The following is a 20,276-nucleotide window of genomic DNA, read 5'->3' as shown; positions in this document are numbered from 1 at the left end:
CTTTAGGTCCCCTGGACCTGACAAAAAATATCCAGCAATGCTTCAAAAAGGAGGAGACAGGCTGATTGAGGCCCTGAAAATAATCTTCACAGCCTGTCTTGCATTTGGTTATATACCATCCCAATGGCGACGCGTAAGAGTAGTATTTATTCCGAAACCAGGAAAAGACGACTATTCCCGAGCAAAAAGTTTAAGAGCAATCAGGTTGGCATCGTTCGTGCTGAAAAGTCTAGAACGAGGGGTGGAGAAACATATTCGAGTGGGGGTATTGCCGAGAAGTCCACTTAGTAGAAATCAACACGCTTACCAGAGTAGAAAATCATGTGAATGAGCCTTACACGATCTTGTTATCAAAACTGAAGCCGGGCTGGAGGCTGACGAATACACAATGGGCGTGTTCGTGCACATTGAGGGGCTTTTGATAATGTCACTTTCGGCTCAATATATTCTTCTGTCGAACGACACGGAGTTAACCAAACCATAGTAAAATGGATATATTCCCTGTTCTCTGAGAGGCTGTTAACCTCTGGTGAGAACAGTGATGAACTAATCACCGTCAGGGCGAAGTAATGATGTCCCCAAGGGGATCTAGGAGTAATCTTGGATAAGAAGCTGACTTGGGAAACGAACGTTTCTCTCAAAGTGAATCGCGCATTGAGGATTTTTCAGCAATGCCGCAGAGCATTTGGTAAAACCTGGGGTCTGAAACCTGCTGTGGTCCTATGGATATACACAGCACTTATCAGAGCAATCATCACTTACGCTTCTGTGGCCTGGTAGCGACGGAGTATGGTTAAGTAAACAATCCGGGGACTGTGCAGGCTGCAAAGAAGTGTATGTTTATGCATCACGGGTGCCATGAGTACAACCTCTGATGATGCCCTAAATGCTATGCTTGATTTGCTCCCCCTGGATCTTAAGATACAACAGGAAGCAATAAATGCAATGTGTAGACTCCATAAATATGGTTGCTGGCACGAAGACGGTCCTTCGGGGCACAGAGAAATCTTTAGGTTGCTGTCTGAGCAGTTTTCTCTGTTTTTAACACCTAACGACGACATTATACCCACAGTTTCATTTGGAAGAAAATTTGATGTCAGATTTCCATTGCGTGAACAATGGAGCAATCCAGAATGGATGCAGGGATGTTTGACGGATATTTTCTTCACCGATGGGTCCAAGAGTGAAATAGGGTCTCGACCCGGACGGTGCCCCACAGGGGCCAGAGCCAATAATCGGAACCAGTTCCACAGGGATCATGAATTAGATCAGCGATTATGAAGGCAATCTTCATAAATAGCAACGGTCCGGTCTAGAACGCTGCAGATCTGCAAAGTGTTTTGTGACAAGTGCGAACAGAAAACTGTCAAACTTTCTACTAAAACTTAGAAGGAAAGACATTCGGACAGGACACAACCCATGGGGGTTGACCACCATTGTCGTGCTTGGAGGGGGCGAATAGCACTAAGCACTTTCCCTATGACTGTCCTGCCTTTGCTAGAGCACGGCTTCGAGTTTTGGGTTCCCATGTCATGCGAATGAGTAATATTCATCCTCTGAAACTGGAGGATAATTACAGATTCGCCAAAGAATCTGGAAAACTCTCACAGGACTAATTACCTCTATCTCTGTCTCTATTCTTTCCTACCTCTCTCTACCTACCTTTCTCTGATACTTTTCTCCTTCCCTCCAATGGGCTTTTTAGCCTGAGCGGTTTAGGAGCCACCAAATCTTCTGGTGCTCCTTGGCTCGACCTTTTCAAATTTCAATTTCGGGCTTTGCACGCAAGTGCAGAGGACTCTGAACAAAATCAATGACGGGTGGATGAGACATGTTAATCGTTAATCCGAACAAAACAATCATAGTCTTGTTTACCAGAAAACGGAAATTGGATGGTCTCAGTCTTCCAACACTCAAAGGTGTGACACTTGGTCTTGCCGATGAAGTTAAATATCTAGGAGTAATCTTGGATAAGAAGCTGACTTTTTTCTTGACAGACGTTTTCTTGAAGGTGAATCGCGCATGAAGGATTTTTCAGCAATGCCGCAGAGCATTTGGTAAAACCTGGGGTCCGAAACCTGCTGTGGTCCTGTGGATATACACAGCACTTATCAGACCATTCCTCACTTACGCCTCTGTGGCCTGGTGGCGACGGAGTATGGTTAAGTCAACAATTCGGGAACTATACAGGCTGCAAAGAAGTGTATGTTTACGCATCACGTGGGCCGTGAGTACAACCTCTGGTGATGCCCTAAATGCTATGCTTGAAAGGTGTGACACTTGGTCTTCCGATGAAGTTAAATATCTAGGAGTAATCTTGGATAAGAAGCTGGCTTGGGAGACAGACGTTTCCTTGAAGGTGAATCGCGCATGAAGGATTTTTCAGCAATGCCGCAGAGCATTTGGTAAAACATGGGGTCCGAAACCTGCTGTGGTCCTATGGATATATACAGCAGCACTTATCAGACCATTCATCACTTACGCCTCTGTGGTCTCGTGGCGACGGAGTATGGTTAAGTCCACAATCCGGGAACTATACAGGCTGCAAAGAAGCGTATGCTTACGCATCACGGGGGCCATGAGTACAACATCTGCTGTTGCCCTAAATGCTATGCTTGATTTACTCCTTTTGGAACTTGCGATACAACAGGAAGCAATAAAAGCAATGCGTAGAATCAATAAATATGGATTCTGGCATGAAGACGGAACTTTGGGACACAGGAAAATCTTTAAGTTGCTATATGAGCAGTATCCACTGTTTTTGGCACCTCAAGACGACCTAATACCCACAGTTTCATTTGGAAGGAAATTTGATGTCAGATTTCCATTGCGTGAACAATGAGCAATCCAGAAAGCATGTATGGAAGTTTGACGGATATTTTCAATATGCTATGGTGGAAATGGTAACTGTTTTCCAAACGGAAGTTTTTGCCGTCTTGAAAGTAGCCGAACCGATAATCGAGAGGAGATGGAGCGGGAAACAGATCGTAGTTTTCAGTGACAGTCAGGTTGCACTGAAGGCCCTTGAGAACGCGAAGCAAACCTTAAAGAATCTTCAAGAATGTAAGAAGAAGCTTAATTTTGTTACAAGAACAAACAGGCTTGTACTTGTATGGGTTCCAGGACACTCCGGTGTTCAAGGAAACGAAATTGCCGATGAATTCGCCAACCGTGGATCAGCGGTTCCCCAACAAGGGCCAATAATCGGAATCAGTTTCACAGGAATCATGAATTGGATCAGCGATTATGGAGGCAATCTACAGAAAGAGGGACTGTCCGGTCTAGAACGCTGCAGAGGTGCAAAGTGTTCTGTGACAAGTCCGAACACAAAACTGACAAAACTCGAGGTAATTTCAAAAGATGATATCCCCAGTTAAGCGAGAGATAGGGCCTGGTTACCAGCGAAGCCATCAGACCCTCCAAGGATCCTTGAAATGCTTCGGGTATGTAATCCGGATCTTCCTACATCGTCGTGGAAGGTCACAAAGCTGGACGATCGCAACGGTGAGTACCGAAGCGCTACATTCGTAATCTGCAAGGACTCGGTGCAGTAAGCTATGGGTGTTCGTCCACAACATTGAGGGTCTATAATAAGGACATGACGTCTTATTTAAAGGAGCCGGTTGGAGCTGAGATAGGCCCCACGGCGGAACTTGGTTCCGGTCCTAACACTGCTACGGCGGTATCTCTTCCTTGATAGATAGAGTACTTGATACTACTCTCACTGATGAGGAGGAGCTATTGGCGTCAGACTCAGATGATCATAACAAAACGGTGGTGAAGAGGAAGCCCAGTAACCATGATGTTACGGGTTCTTCAAATTAACCTTCATCACTCAAAGGCTGCGCCCGCCAACCTCATAAGGATGGACATCAACCTGGCCAAAAGGAGGACATCATATTGTCCTGATTCAAGAACTATGAGTATCATATGGACTTGCGTGCGGACTAAGGACTAAAAAATATAAACTGATGTATGATGTAATCCTAGAGCGTGCGCACTAATAAGAAAAGGGATAAATGCTTTCAGGCTCTCTAATTTCAGCGACGCCGATCAATTGACCATTGCCTGGAGTCGGAAAATGAACGGATGTGGCTATCTGAGTGTTAGACGCTACTTTTGCTTTTGACTCCTACTCCGCCTGTCCCATAAGAAGACTGAGGGTTAAACCCAAGCCTAAGTGGTGGACGGTTGAACTAAGCAAGCTTCAAAAAACAAGCTGAGACGCTTTTAATGTAACAAAGAAAACACATCTCGCAGAAGATTGGAAAAGCTATAAAGATGCTCTGAGAATCTATAAAAAGGAAATCAGAAATGCCCATAGGCAATATTAGAAATCCTTTTGTGAAGAAGTTGAGGGGGCAACTGAGACCTCCAGACTTCATAAGATTTTAGCGGGAAGTCCTCAAAATTGGAAACTGCTACAGAAAAGTGATGGTACTTTCACTACAACTAGTAAAGAGTCTTTAGAACTTTTACTCGACAATCATTTTCCAGGCTGCTCAGACATTACTGGGCATGACATGGAGGATACAGTACACTGTCGTGAAATCAGAATAGATGCTATATCTGAGGATCGGCTCTTATGGGCGATTGAATGTTTCAAACCTTTTAAATCACCGGGTCCAGATGGTATTTACCCAGTGGAACTGCAACAGGCCGGCGGATATCTAGCACACTAGCTACTAGCAATCTTCAAACGTAGCTTCTTTTACAGTCAAATACCTCTTAAGTGGAGACAAGTCAAAATGGTTTTCATTCTAAAAGCTGGTAGAAACTCACACACCCATCCAAAAGACTTAAGACCGGTATATCTTTACATATATTCTTTCCTATTGATAACTTTGGAGAGGTTGATAGGATTTCACTTAAGCCTAACTATAGATAGAAATCTTATCTCTACGTCACAACATGCCTACACGAAAGGGAAAGCGGTAGGGACAGCTCTAAATAACGTTATTTACACGGCAGAGAGCTCACTACGCAAACAGGAATTTACTTTAGCTCCTTTCTTTGATATTGAGGGGGCCTTTACCATTGTTGAATTACTGCAGCACTCACTGATCTCGGGGTAGAACCTGACTTGGTAGACTTCATTGGAAAAAGGCTAAATAGCAGAATCATTGAAGCGAAACTAGCAGAATCGGTGCTCAGGAGATTGGTAAGTAGAGGTACACTGCAAGGTGGAGTCCTCTCACCGTTTTTATGGAACGCAGTTGTAAATAAACTTGTGTTAATACTGGAATCAGTGGGCTGTAAAGTGATAGCTTACGCCGATGATGCTGTTATTGCTGTCTCTGGTAAATTTGTATCTACATGAAGAGACCTAGTGTGGTCTAGAAGTCAACCCGAGAAAACACAACTCATATTATTCACTAGGAAACACAGAATCCCTCAGCTAGGTCCAACTATTCTCAAGGGGGAAGCTCTTGCGAGTTCGGAAGAAACCAATTACTTGGGACTAAACATAGATAGGAAACTGACTTGGAAGTCAAACATCTTGTAAAAAGTTAGAAAAGCAAAACCCAGCCCTGGTGGTGTGCTATCCAGAAAAAAACCTATTCTAATTTATTGAATAAGGTGCAGAGATCAGCGGAATTAGCAATATGTGGCGTCATGAAAACCACGCCATCCATGGCTTTGGACATCATGCTACATCTGCAACTTCTAGATCTCTTCTGCAAGTACTCAGCGGCTTGCACCGCTTTAAGGCTCAAAGCGAGCTCACAATGGAGGACTGTTACACATGGACATTCAACCATCTTAGACTCCTACACGGATATACCCAGTGACTGTGATTATCACCCTCTCATTCTTTGCTTTGAAAGGAATTTCCTAATGAAAATCCCTTCTAGGCTGGAATGGCTTGAAGAAGATCCAACACTCAATACACCCGTTAAGATCTACAGGGACGGATCTAAAATGGACACCGGTGTAGGACCAGGGTTATTTTGTGAAAAACTTTCTATTGGTGAATCCTTTAAGCTATTGGGTTCCAGGCCACAGAGATGTACCAAAGAACTGTAGGGCATACCAACTTGCAAGAGAAGGTACTTGTATGCCAGACATAAATAATTTCATGGAGATACTTCTCGCAACTTGTAAGCTTCTCATTAAGGACGCACTAATCCGTTCTGCAAATCTAAGATGGATTAGCATTAACACCTGTGAAATCGTTAGGCAATCATGGCGAAGGTTAAATTTACGTCTGTCCAAGAGCATTATAAAACTGAGTAGACTTCAAATCAGAACCTTAGTAAGGGCCCTCACAGGACATTGTCTCTTTGGAAATCATGCAAGGAGATTAGGCGTTTACACGCATGATTTCTGTCGTAGTTGCAGAAATGAAGAGGAGTTGGAATTAAAAAGTCCTTCTTCTTAACGAATATAGATAACACTGAGCAACAAAAAAAAACTTTCGGAAAATATCTTGGAAACCAACACTTGTTTTAAGACAAGTAAGACATGCTGATTACAAATATAGAAACCGTTTGTCTCTATCACCCACCGTTGTTGAGATATTTGGCATTGACCATTTATATATGTTTAATATTGTATCAAAGCAAACAACTCGCAGGCAAGTCACAGTAGAGCATATATCGCTGAATAGAGTACTACTTAACATAAATACACATAGTTTAAAATATAATACACTTGTAAAATACATAGGTATAACGTAAAGTTCCTTAAATTGAAAGTTAGTTTGGTTTGAATTTCTTGGCTGTAGACTTGCGTTTGTGCTGACAATTTGGCATGTTGCGCTGAAGCATCCAGCAATAGTCGGCTAACATTGCTGCACTCCATCGACTTTGATAGCGTGACTCCATCACCGAGTTGTCCTGAAGGAAACGTTCACCATGTTCATCACTAACAGAACCTAGGTTTTCTGGAAAGAAGTCGAGATGTGAGTCGAGGAGATGAATCTTGAGGGACATGTTAATATCTTAAAAACCTGACGTGATAGAGAAAAACGGTTTTCAGATTTGTAATCAGCATGAAAAACTGCTTTAGAAAATGTAATCATCAAACAAGATATTTTTAGGTTGTTATTCAGTGTAATTCTTATATACACTTTAGGTATCAACAACCTTTTACGCTTTGTCAAAAGCTCGGGATAGTTCAGTATGGAGAGGGAAATGTAGCCCAGCCCGCGCGGCTCACAACGGACCCATTTCGTGGTATAAGTGGCATCGTTGTCTCTATGTGCGATGCAGCTGTCAAACCTAACCTAGTGTATGCTTTTTTGTATGTGCGTTTGTTTTTCTACGTTCCCATAAGAATGATGATATTTTCTATTATCTACCTATCTATTTATAAAGATAGAAATGGTGGAAATTATGAAATTTGTTTAAATCTGAGCCAGAAGAACTTGGAATTAAGAGACTGTGTGTTTCAACGTGCTTTATCTACAGCTGGCTAGTTCACTGGTAGGTGTTGAGAACAAGGGATTCAATTATTAAACTTTTTCGTCCTATTGCTTCTGCGAATGCACTGCTCCTGGTTCGACTCCGTGGTAATATCATAATATTACTTAGGCACAAAAATGCGCAAATCATCGTGTCAAGTAATTAAGGCGATCAATGATGGCTGTGCTCGTAAACACAAAACGCTCAATATCAACAGGTGGCAAAAATGAATGAATTTGGTAAAAAATGTTTCCTTAGTGAGCTATACTACGTCAAATCCTTGATATTCGGGATTGGTTTTTGGTTTTTCATAGCTTTTATATAATATTTTCGATGAAATTAAATCCAAAATGAGGTTTAAAAATATTTTTTTCTGAAGCATTTCAACAATACAAATACGTCTGTATTTCGGACAATAAAATATTTTATTTGTGCCCGCGAAGAAGACACTTTACGACGCAGTCAAGCAAGTTCTGCGCCGGGCGCACAGACGAATGTATACGTAAACATACTATAGATACACTACAGCAAAAAAAACAGCACGGTTATATTACTTATTTCGTACAGTTTTTGTTAATTGGGTATTCCCACACATGAAGATATATCTTAATTAAGTATTTATCTTCTATAAGAGAGGAGGAATGGATTTTAAGTTTTCCGTAGTACGTAGTAGGCCCCTATTATGAGTTGGATTGGATCTTCGATATTCGCTGGTTGTCGAAGATCGAAAATCGAATGTCAATTTAGTATTATGAGCTGTGCAACCCTGTCGAAATTTTCGTTGCGTACCGAGTTTAGAGCCGAATGCAATTTTGCTTTCGATTGTGTAGCGCATTGTGGGAAAATGTGTTAAAACGGCAGTTGTTTGTGATCATTAATTGTTTTATAGGAACCAAATAATAAACATATACTGATTTTGTTAATTTTATGCAGGTCGAAAGTCGTGAGTACCAAACAGCAGTTAGAAAGGATTGTTGCATTAATGGAAGAGAATCCACAATTCGCAGAAGGGATTTGCACCAAAGTTCAAGCAGCAAAAAAATGGGAGGAGTTTACAACGGAGCTGAATTGCTTGGGACCACCAGTTAGAACGGCAGCAAAATGAGTTAAGGTTAATAGTGGTTTTTTTGTGATGTTTGTTGAAATACCTTTTTACTTTCCCTTGGCAGGTATGGGCTTAGCGGTCGCCGTTGCCGAATGGGTTGGTGCGTGATTACCATTCGGAATTCACAGAGAGAACGTTGGTTCGAATTACAGTGAAACCAAAATTAATAAGAACATTTTTCTAATAGCGATCGCCCCTTGGCAGGCAATGGCAAACCTCCGAGTCTATTTCTGCCATGAAAAGGTCCTCATAAAAATATCTGCCGTTCGGAGTCGGCTTGAAATTGTAGGTCCCTCCATTTGTGGAACAACATTAAGACGCACACCGCAAATAGGAGGAGGAGCTCGGCCAAATACCCAAAAAGGGTGTACGCGCCAATTATATATATACATATATATAGGTATGGGCTGACATGAAGTCAAAAGCGAAGAAAAAAAAAATGTCGCAAAACAAAGCTGAACTCCGAGCAATAGACGGGGGCCCTAACAAACTTCATGGATTTCAAAATACCGAAGAAAGTATAATCGGTTTACTGCAACTTGATGCCTGCATAAATCCCCCTGGGGTGGAATTTGGCCTGGATGCAACTGCCAGTGACCAGTTCACAGTTTTGTCCCCGTCAAATCCCAGCCCAGAACTTCTTTTCCAAAACTCTGAGGAAAGTGAAGCGGAAAAAAATTTAATGGTTAACGAGGAACCAGCAGGAAAAACGAGGACAAATAAAAAGTCTCAAAAGCAGAGAGATTGAGGCTACTGGAGTTGCAGACTGATGGCCAAAAACGATTCAATGAAGAAATAATTTCTATCTTGAACGAAATAAAGCATTGTGCTGCAGATACAGCGGAATATACAAAAAAAAGTTACGAATTAAAAAAAATTGCAACCCATGAACTCTTTGCCACAGAAACGAAAGAAATTGCGCGTATATAATGCGTATATAATTTTTATATTTAGTTTTAAGCTATGTGCCATAAATGTGTTATATTAGTATTATTAAAAAAGACTGTATATATTTAAAATAGGTTATTTATAGGTAATTTTTATATTTACATAGTTTTAACCTATGCCTTAAAGAAACTGAAATGATATTTTCTGTTTTATATTAGTATTAGGAAAAGACTGTATATATTTAAAGTAGGTTGAACAAATGAATTAATGTTTTTTATTAAAAAAATGGGATTGGTTTTGAACTAAATAGCAAATTAAAATTCGTAGAGGAACTGAAATTCATATTTAATTTTCGAATGTCGAATATTTGAATAAAGACCATTTTTAAAAAGATTAAAAAAGAAACTATGGCGTAAAGCTTTTTATTTAATACTTCTTAATATTTTCTTTAATATTCTAAGACATTCATTTCTTATGTTTTCTGCTTCTCCGTTACTTGACTTCACTTCAATATCTACAGCATCATCGTTGAGGGACTCATCGGATAACTCTTCATCCAGAAATTTAACATTGTAAAACAGACAAATGTTGTGCAAAGCTGCACACACATTCATAATTAGTTTTGCTTTTTTTTTTGGAGAATAGTGGAGAGCTCTTGCCTACAACAAACATCTAAATCCGTTTTTCAAGACTCCAATTGTTCTCTCAATGATATTTCTCGCTTTGGCATGTTGTTTGTTGTATGTCCATTGTGGAGACTCTTCCTCAGAGTTTCTGAACGGCGTCATTAAATATGGTTTTAGAGCGTATCCAGCATCACCTGAGACAGGCAAACATTATTAAAAACGGAATTTCAATTGGGGTTTATTACATACCGAGGAACTAAGTATTGCGACGGCCATTGAGATGTTGCTCCTTTTAAATGCGCTTTCAATGGCGACATGTTGAAAGCCATAGAATCATGAGTAGCTGCTTGATTTTTCGCATTTATATTTAGTTATAATTGTATGATCACAAACTTAAAATTTTCATTATTCGCATTTAGAATTTATGACTCATATTTACATATATGCAAATGTCTACTTACAATCATAGCATTAATGCTGTAGGATTCCTTGCTGTTTTAATACAAATGCTGAACTTGTACTTAAAATTTTCATTATTCGCATTTAGAATTTATGACTCATATTTACATATATGCAAATGTCTACTTACAATCATAGCATTAATGCTGTAGGATTCCTTGCTGTTTTAATACAAATGCTGAACTTGGGAGCGACAATTTTAATATGCGTGCCATCAACACAGCCAATCATTCCTGGAATCCGGTATTTTCTATAAAAATGCGCTTTCGTTTGATGCATATCAGCTTCTGTACTACTAAATTGTATCCATCTTTGGCAAATATAATTTTCCAGGAAATATATTACTTCCGATAGCACAACAGACACTGTGGGTGGAGCAAGTCCTAGCATACCTTCATTACCAATGCTCAATTGGTACGATCTCTGAGCACAAAATCGTAGAACTGCTAGCTTTAAAATATTTGGAATGGATTTGCCTCGGCTGCACTGATGCAGCTGGTTTTCTGTACTGGACAGTTGGTTCATAAACGCCTCTTTAGATAATCTAAAGTTCCTTAAAAATCTGTGAGGAAATTTCTGTAATACTTAGTACGTCAACACATTTTGAAATTTCTAAACTTACTCAGTGGAAACCATTTTTAGGGGGTTGGATGCGTCCCTCAACCGTTTTCTACTTCTAGCTTGTTCCACAAATCTTTCATCGTCTGATGAATCGTCGAACCACAACTCCGTTGTACTTTTTTCACAAAAAATCCTTTTTTTTACTTTTAAAAATGTTGTTAGCAAAGAATTTCAATACAATCGCTTTTTCTTATATATTGATTTGTTGTATCAGCTGAGAAAAAATTATCTATTGTAAATGCATCGAGCGATCGAAATTCCCAATAGTCCTATTCTTCAGCGAATTAGCACCATAATACCAAATGAAAATTCGTTCGATCAGCACTTTCGACTACAGTCGAAGATCGAATGTTGCTCATAATAATTGCCATAAACTTGTTTGAAGCTAACGGTGGCTGTTGTTTACATCACTAGTGAATGCTTCTGGGCGCACTTGACACACAGCATCTAAAACAATCCCCACTCGCTACAATTGTCGTCTTACTGCCGCCCATTTAGAAGACATATTTACATACATATGGATATGCATTAAATAAATGAATTAAATAAATATATACGAATATGTTGGCACTTGCCACGACAAAAATTGACGGTTCGCCTCCGGCGGGTGAGGGAAGATGTGGTGGGCCCGTTTTATGAATGATCGAGCCTTGCTTTGGGAAATATAGTATGCCCTTGCGTTTATGAATCAAATAGTTTTTGTTGTATTCAAGAACATTTTAGAATGTTGTTTCTGGGCCTATGAGGGTATTTTGTTTTTGTAAGTACAATATTTGGAATATCAGTTTATTAATTTCTTCTTGTTTTGTAAGTTTCTATGGAATTCTTGAGAGCAGATTTCCTTCTTAAAATGCCCCATTCGCGTTGTTGTTGCTTTTAATATTATATATCTGAAAATGTAGCCCTTTTTTCAACAGTACTTTGCAATTTTACAATGGGTTCGCGTGCAACTTTAACTTCATTTGCATTACGTTTTTCTTGAGGTTGTTCAGCTGTTTGTTAATCGCACTGCTCCTATGTTTTTTTTTGTCCCGTGTCTTCTCTATAGATACCAGGAGGCGATTCGCCGCATTTGCAATATTTTGGTTGTTGTTGTTCGGGTTTTGTGCATTGAATAGTTTTGTGTTTACCCGTTCACTTAGTACAGATGCCATCCAACGGGCGTTGATAAACTTAAGAGTGGACAATTGCATTAGTAATTGGTAATCATTATGCTCAAAAAAAAGGATCATCAAAGCTAATATGGGTAGCCCAAGAAAAGGACCTGATGATGTGGGGCTAATGGCTTCAGGACTGTGTCCTAATACGACCAGTGGGATCGTCCAAAGGGCGTTAGGCAAGCTTAACTCTAGGGTCACAGGCTGTGGTCCAAGTTTAAACCCGCGTAAAACAGAACTTATGCTTTTTACCCTTCCAAATATTAACGGACAAACTCTCTCACTTTAACCCTGTGCAAAGTACTTAGGGGTAATTCTGGACTCCAAACTAAGCTGAAAATTAAACGTCGAAGAACGGGCAAGGAAAGCAGAAATTGCTTTACATGCCTGTAAACGTACACTTGGAAGAAGATTGCGACTGACTACATCGTCAGGACGGTAGCATTTAATAGGAATTTTTCCACTCTCTTTTCATGTAAAGAGGAATGGAATAAGGAAGTCTCGCTAAACAACTTCGACACTACAGTCTGTGCAGATGACAGTAAAATGGATTCTGGTGTTGGAGCTGGTATATATTCGCTAGACTTAAAATTTAAAATTCTGTGGGTCTCCCCAATACCAGCAGTGTCTTCCAGGCGGAAGTACTGGCAATTGAGGAAGCTTAAAGGCTACTAATTGCAGATTTCTCTTTTAGGGTAATATCGCTGTTCTTTCGTATAGCCAGGCCAGGCACTGGATTCGGCTACTACAACCTTTAAAGTGGGGGAACAAAGTAGGAATAGCCTTACCACTTTGAGTGAAAACCCTATAGTTACCTTAATCTGAGTCCTGGGTCACCGGAACGTTTTAGGTAACGAAAAAGCAGATGAATTGGCAGGTGGGGGATCTGTCAAGAATAACGCTCTTGCAGAATCGGAATTCACACCATTAGGTGCAGTCAAGAATACAATTTGCCATAATTAGCAGAATAATATGGTTCTGTTTGGTTTCCTGTAAGAACAAAGACGGCGAACTGGTGTCTGATGTACAGAGCAATATTAAATTATGGAGGGAACACTTCTCGAACTTATTAAACAGTGACAGCTGCGCATGTCCCCGAGAAAGTGAAGATCCCGATACCCCAATCGTTGACGACGGAATTGTCGTTCCGCTACCCGATCATGACGAGGTGAGAATAGCGATAACGCGGCTAAAGAACAACAAAGCCGCGGGCGCCGACGGACTGCCGGGTGAGCTATTCAAACATGGCGGCGAGGAGCTGGTAAGGTGCATGCATCAGCTTCTATGCAAAATATGGTCGGATGAAAGCATGCCTGCCGATTGGAATTTAAGTGTGCTCTGCCCAATCCATAAGAAGGGCGATCCTGCAATTTGTGCCAATTACCGCGGGATTAGTCTTCTAAATATCGCCTATAAGGTTCTAGCGAGCGTATTGTGTGAAAGGCTGAAGCCCACCGTCAACCAACTGATTGGACCTTATCAGTGTGGATTCAGACCTGGAAAGTCTACCATCGACCAAATATTCTCAATACGCCAAATCTTGGAAAAGACCCATGAAAGGAGAATCGACACACACCATCTTTTCGTCGACTTCAAAGCTGCATTCGACAGTACGGAAAGGAGTTACCTGTATGCCGCGATGTCTGAATTTGGTATCCCCGCAAAACTAATACGGCTATGTAAGATGACGTTGCTCAACACCAGCAGCGCCGTCAGAATTGGGAAGGACCTCTCCGAGCCGTTTGATACCAAACGAGGTTTCAGACAGGGTGACTCGCTGTCGTGTGACTTCTTTAACCTGATGTTGGAGAGCATCGTACGAGCCGCAGAACTTAATCGCTCAGGCACAATTTTTTATAAGAGCGTACAATTGCTGGCGTATGCCGATGATATTGACATCATCGGCCTTAACAACCGCGCTGTTAGTTCTGCCTTCTCCAAACTGGGCAAAGAGGCAAAGTGAATAGGTCTGGTGGTGAACGAGGACAAAACGAAGTACCTCCTGTCTTCAAACAAACAGTCGGCGCACTCGCGTATCGGCACCCACGTCACTGTAGACAGTTATAATTTCGAGGTTGTAAAAGACTTCGTCTATTTAGGAACTAGCATTAACACCGATAACAATGTCAGCCTTGAAATCCAACGTAGAATCTCTCTTGCCAACAAGTGCTACTTTGGACTAAGTAGTCAACTGAGCAGTAAAGTCCTCTCTCGACGAACAAAACTAACACTCTACAAGACTCTCATCATGCCCGTCCTAACGTATGGCGCAGAAGCGTGGACGATGACAACTTCCGATGAAGCGACGCTTGGAGTGTTCGAGAGAAAGATTCTGCGTAAGATTTTTGGACCTTTGCACGTTGGCAATGGCGAATATCGCAGACGATGGAACGATGAGCTTTACGACGACATAGACATAGCGCAGCGAATAAAGATCCAGCGGCTACGTTGGCTGGGTCATGTCGTCCGAATGGATACAAACGCTCCAGCTTTGAAAGTATTCGATGCGGTACCAGCTGGTGGTAGCAGAGGAAGAGAGGTGGAGAAGGACTTGGCTTCACTTGGTGTGTCCAACTGGCGCCGGTTAGCACGAGAAAGAAACGACTGGCGCGCTTTGCTAAACTCGGCCAAAATCGCGTAAGCGGTTATAGCGCCAATTAAGAAGAAGAATATGGTTCTCGCTCTGAGCAGACGTATTTGCACACTCTCGATTTTCTGTTGTGACTTTTCTTTCGGTGTGTCAAACGCGCACGTGTTCCTCTTCAAATCGCTTTACGGATTAACTTAACTTTTATCAAAGTATAAGGTTTTTCAGTAAGAGCGCTTCAACTTTTGAACTTTTTTGAATAAAACACAAACGGTTTGACTTTTTTAACTAATTTTTTTTTTATTATCGAGTTTGAACATATACATTTAAGTATGAAATTCGATTTCTTTGGCATGACCACCGCGTGCACGTTTTACGAAGTCCAATCGTTGAACCCAATTTTCGACCACTCTTTTGCATAAATCGGCCGAAATTCCAGCAATTTCGCGTTCAATATTGGCTCTGAGCTCACAAATCGTCGCCGGCTTGTTAGTGTAGACCAATGACTTCACATAACCCCAAAACGGGACGGCTTGTTAAATGGACCGTAAAATGGCCGTAATGCTCTTAAAGTAGCAGCAACAGAACGATTATTTTCATAAAAAATTTGCACGATTTGCAATCGTTGCTCAAGTGTGTAGCGTTCCATGGTGAAATGTATACTAATGAAGTTTACAAATGACAAGCGAAAAATAAAAGATATTGCGTCGTTCGCCCTCCCTATCGGAAAAAAGTTGAAGCGCACCTATTGAACAACCCTATATATCAATACAAATGTTATTGTGTAGTAACATTAAGAATGGCCCCCGGGCCACCAAATCTCGGGGACAACAGGTTTGCGTTGCTTGCCTCGGGTCCCCAGTCAAAAAGAAAAAAACCGCAGTTGAAAAAAGAAAACCCTAAATTTCTCACAATTCGTGCTGCTGATGTAAACAAACCAATTTCCAAATACTCGTGTTTTGCTGTGCATAAAGCGCTAGAATCCATACGTAAGGAAATAATCTCAATATCTGAGCTACGTGACGGTAACCTATTGCTTTTGGTTAAAAACTCCCAAATAGCATAAAAATTCATTTCCGCTAAAAAACTAATTGGTGTATGTGATATTGCAGTGAACTACCATGAAAATCTGAACAATTCAAAAGGTACAATTTTCGCACCTTGCTTAAACAATGTGGACGAAAAAGGGATTATTGAAAATATGAGCGCACAAAGTGTCACAGACGTTTATAAATTTTCAAAACTGGAAAATTGTGTATCACAATATACAGGAACCGTACTTCTCACATTCAACCTCTTCAAGCTCCCAGAAAAAGTCGAAGTATCGTGGCATATTGCAAAAGTCAAACCTTACTACCCAAATCCCATGAGGTGTAAAACCTGTCAGCTTTTAGGGCACACAGCTAAACGCTGCAACAATGCACCCTGTCAATCATGCAATTTCCCCCCACACCCACCACCATGTTCACGTATCTACTGTGCAAATTGTGCAGGCGATCATCCATCCTCTTCTAAATCATGCCCAAAATATATGCAATCTAAAGAAATATTGAAAATCAAATGTCAAAACAAATGCTCAATGTGCGAAGCACTTAAACTCTACAAGGAACAGACACCGACCACACTCAGCGCCTCATTTGCTGCTGTTGTAAGCGAGTCCCAAAATCTGAGCAAGATCGAACAAAGCAAAACTAAACCCCCTGCCACTTTAGCACCTAGCCCATCATGCAAATCACCGAGCACAGCTTCGCTCAATGCTCACTCCGACACCTTAATACAACCGAACTCAACTTCATCCAACACCACAACATAAAATAACAAGAACCCGCAAATAAACAACTCTCAATCGTCTATTGATTCACTCAGTATTCCTTCTGGTACTTCATTCCAAATAAACTCAGATTTAAGCAATCTTGTCTCATAAAACAATAACGTCCACTTAAGCAAAACAATGCCGTCGTTTGTACCAAATGAACTCAATTTCAACTCCCACCCTCAATTTTCACCACATACACCACTTCTCTTAGACTCCACTCTCTCCCATATTCTCACACAAGCTCAAAGTATACAAACTGCATACGTTCCACAATCACACACATCACAGCCATCCAACTCTTCAGCAATCAATCAAATACTAAGCCAAACTCAATTCGACGCTAATAACATCCACGATCAGACGATGTCAGACAACGGTCAGATAATGTCACACAGCGATCCTCAATATATAATACAGTACAATCGTAATAGTCCGACATTTCTTATTCCGACACGTTCAGTAATCCGACAACCTCATAACGTCTATGGATGCAATTGGCATTATTTTATTTTGATCAGTCGTAGCAGAGCAGCAGAGGGGGATTGTGTTTTGTTTCCCGGTCACAATGTATTTGTCATTAAATTTGAACGAGGTCAGTTCTCTCGCGATTTCTGACGGTGTTGATGGGATTTTTTTCTGTCTTTTCGTGTCATTAAATGGAACCTTCGGTAGTCCGGAATATTTGATAATCCGACAACGAGTCGGTCCCGTATGTGTCGGACTATCACGATTGGACTGTATAATCAATTTAACTACAAAGTATTCTCACTGTTTAAGGTTTTACAGTGGAATCTGAAAGGTTTTTACAATAACTACACTGAACTAGAGCTTCTGATAAAAGAGCTTTTATGAAAGAAAAGCACACGTGGATGGATTTACAACGAAAGACTTAAACTTTACTTCCAGGTTTTGACTAGTACATGAAAGGTTGCCAGATTTGATAATTACATCAATAGTTCTAATACAAATATTAAGTACTGGATGATGTTAGAATTTACATTTTGATATACATTCTCAACACCCCCACTATATCAAACTTCCAAACAATACAAATACTGTCAAAAAGAAATCAATATGGAACAATACTGAGAATTTGCATAAATTTATAGTGTTTTATTTCTGACAATCCCTTAGTTAATAAGTCTGCAGGCATGTTAGCAGTTGGCAAATATTTAGTTTCAACTAGACCGCTATTAATTACATCTCTGATAAAATTATACCTTACATCAATATGTTTTGATCGTTTATGAGATTGGTGGTTATTTGCCAGTTTTAATGCACTTTGGCTGTCATTATACAATATTATCATGTTGAAACAACCTGTTAATTCATATTCTAAATTTCTTAAATAAATCGCCTCTCGACAAGCCTCTGACAAAGCCATATACTCTGCTTCACAGCTACTGAGAGCAACAGTCCTTTGCTTTTTGCTCTCCCAAGAGATGGCAGATCCAGATTTAGTAAAACAGATGCCAGTACAGGAACGTCTATCAATGCTATCACTAGCCCAGTCTGCATCTGCATACCCCTCTAGTTCTGTTCTCTCTTTAGAATATCTTAAACAATAATGCTTTGTTTTTAACAAATATTTTAAAATTCTCTTAGCATAATTCCAGTGAACATGTGAATAACAATTATTAAATTGACTGAGGTAACTGACTGAATAGGCAATGTCTGGTCGTGTCAAAACTGCCAGATACATCAAACTACCTATAAGTTTTTGATATGGCAAATGATCTTCACAAATATCAGATTTCTCAATATTTAATTTAGTCTCTATCGGAGTACTAACTGTACTACATTCAGACATGTTAAACTTTTTAATCAATTGCTCAATATATTGCTCCTGATCCACTGTAATTACATTTGCATGTTTATCAATATTAATCCTCATACCTAAATATTGCTTTACCTGACCTAAATTTTTAATCTCAAATTTTTGTTCCAAGGCTTCAATTAAAATATCAGTTTCTGACTTATCATTTGAAAATATTATGAAATCATCAACATAAATTCCAACAAAAGTTTTCTTACCATTACTATGATTTTTTATAAACACACAAGGTTCTAATTTACTTTTGCTAAATTCTAAATTATACAATGTTTCTTCGACTCTCTGATACCAGGCCAGTGCAGATTGTTTTAAACCATACACAGCCTTTTTTAATTTTAACACTTTACTGGAATCTTTAACAGGAAAACCGTCAGGTAAATGCATATACATACTTTCTTTTAAATATCCATTAAGAAAAGCTGTTGTAACGTCTAAGTGAGTAATGTCCATATTGAACTGAACGCTTAATGCAAATAATAAGCGCAAGGTTGAATGTCTAATGACCGGCGAGAATGTCTCTTGGTAGTCCACACCAGCTTTCTGCGTATAACCTTTGGCCACTAACCTTGCCCGATACCTTACATTACCATCGCAATCATATTTTGTTTTTAGGACCCACTTACACTGCACTACACTAGCATTTTCTGGAGCATCAACAATCTTCCATACTTGGTTGTCTCCGAACGACTCCAACTCCTCTGCCATCGCCTGCAGCCACTGCTGCTTCTCTGGACCACTGATAGCATCTTCATATGTCGGCTCGTCCTCCCCTGTGGATCTAGTACAAATATTAGCAACACCGTACCTTGAAGGCTATTTCCTCTGTCTTTTCTCTTTTATTTCATCAGCTAGTTGAGGGGCTTGTTGTGTATTATTGGATTGCGAATCGTTTGTTTTTTCAGGTGTATTATTGATTTTTTGCAAGTCATTATTATATTCTACACTCTCTGCATCCCGGAATTCTAAGTCACTAGAGCTTGATTCACTGTGATAATCTAATTTCACCACAGATTCAACCATATAATCCCCCACTAAATCTGTGTTCTCTATAGAAACTGTAACTATTTCTTCTTTCTTTGGTTTTTCCTTAATCACAACATCTCTACTGGTTGTAATCTGTCTTTTGATTGGATCATAAATTCTATATCCTTTTACATTCTCACTGAAACCAACTAGAATATGTTTCTTTGATTTTTTATCCCATTTGGTTCTTTTTTCTCTTGGTATGTGAGCCATCACAGTGCTTCCAAATATACGAATATGTTCTAAGTTTGGTTTAATTCCAGACCACGCTTCATATGGTGTCTTTCCAATGCCTGAAGCTACAGACCGGTTTTTTAAATAGACAGCTGTGTTCGCAGCTTCTGCCCAAAATGTTTTGTCCAAACCAGCTTCGAAGAGAAGACATCTTGCTCTCTCTACAATGGTTCTATTTGATCTCTCACTTAGCCCATTCTGTTCGGGCGTGTAAGGACTTGTTTTTTTATGTATAATGCCTTCTGATTTCAAATAATTCTCAAAATCATTACTGCAATACTCCCAACCATTATCCGTTCTCAAGATTTTTATATTTTTATTATGAAAATTCTCCACCACGCACTTAAACTCTGTGAAATAGTGTAATACTTCATTTTTTGTTTTCAGAAAATAAATTAAGGTCATTCTGGTATAGTCATCAATTAATAATAGAAAGTATCTATCTCGACTTGGTCTCCATTGGCCCACAAATATCAGAATGAACAATTTCTAGTACATCTGTTGCTCGGGATCCAGTACT

General features: G+C 40.0%; 1 protein-coding gene across 1 annotated transcript in view; it reads left to right on the top strand.

Annotated features, from left to right (window-relative positions):
• The window catches only part of LOC128869860 (uncharacterized), a 44,547-nt gene extending 27,885 nt beyond the window's left edge, over nt 1–16,662 (top strand). Inside the window, exon 3 of the mRNA XM_054112464.1 lies at nt 15,962–16,662. Coding sequence (XP_053968439.1) covers nt 15,962–16,662 — 701 coding nt within the window. The remainder of the gene's footprint in view (nt 1–15,961) is intronic.
• The last annotated feature ends 3,614 nt before the right edge of the window (nt 16,663–20,276 follow it).

Source organism: Anastrepha ludens, chromosome X (assembly GCF_028408465.1).
Source record: "Anastrepha ludens isolate Willacy chromosome X, idAnaLude1.1, whole genome shotgun sequence".
NCBI lineage: Eukaryota > Metazoa > Arthropoda > Insecta > Diptera > Tephritidae > Anastrepha > Anastrepha ludens.
Note: the sequence above shows the minus strand (reverse complement) of the source record. Positions and strands in the feature narration are given on the sequence as shown.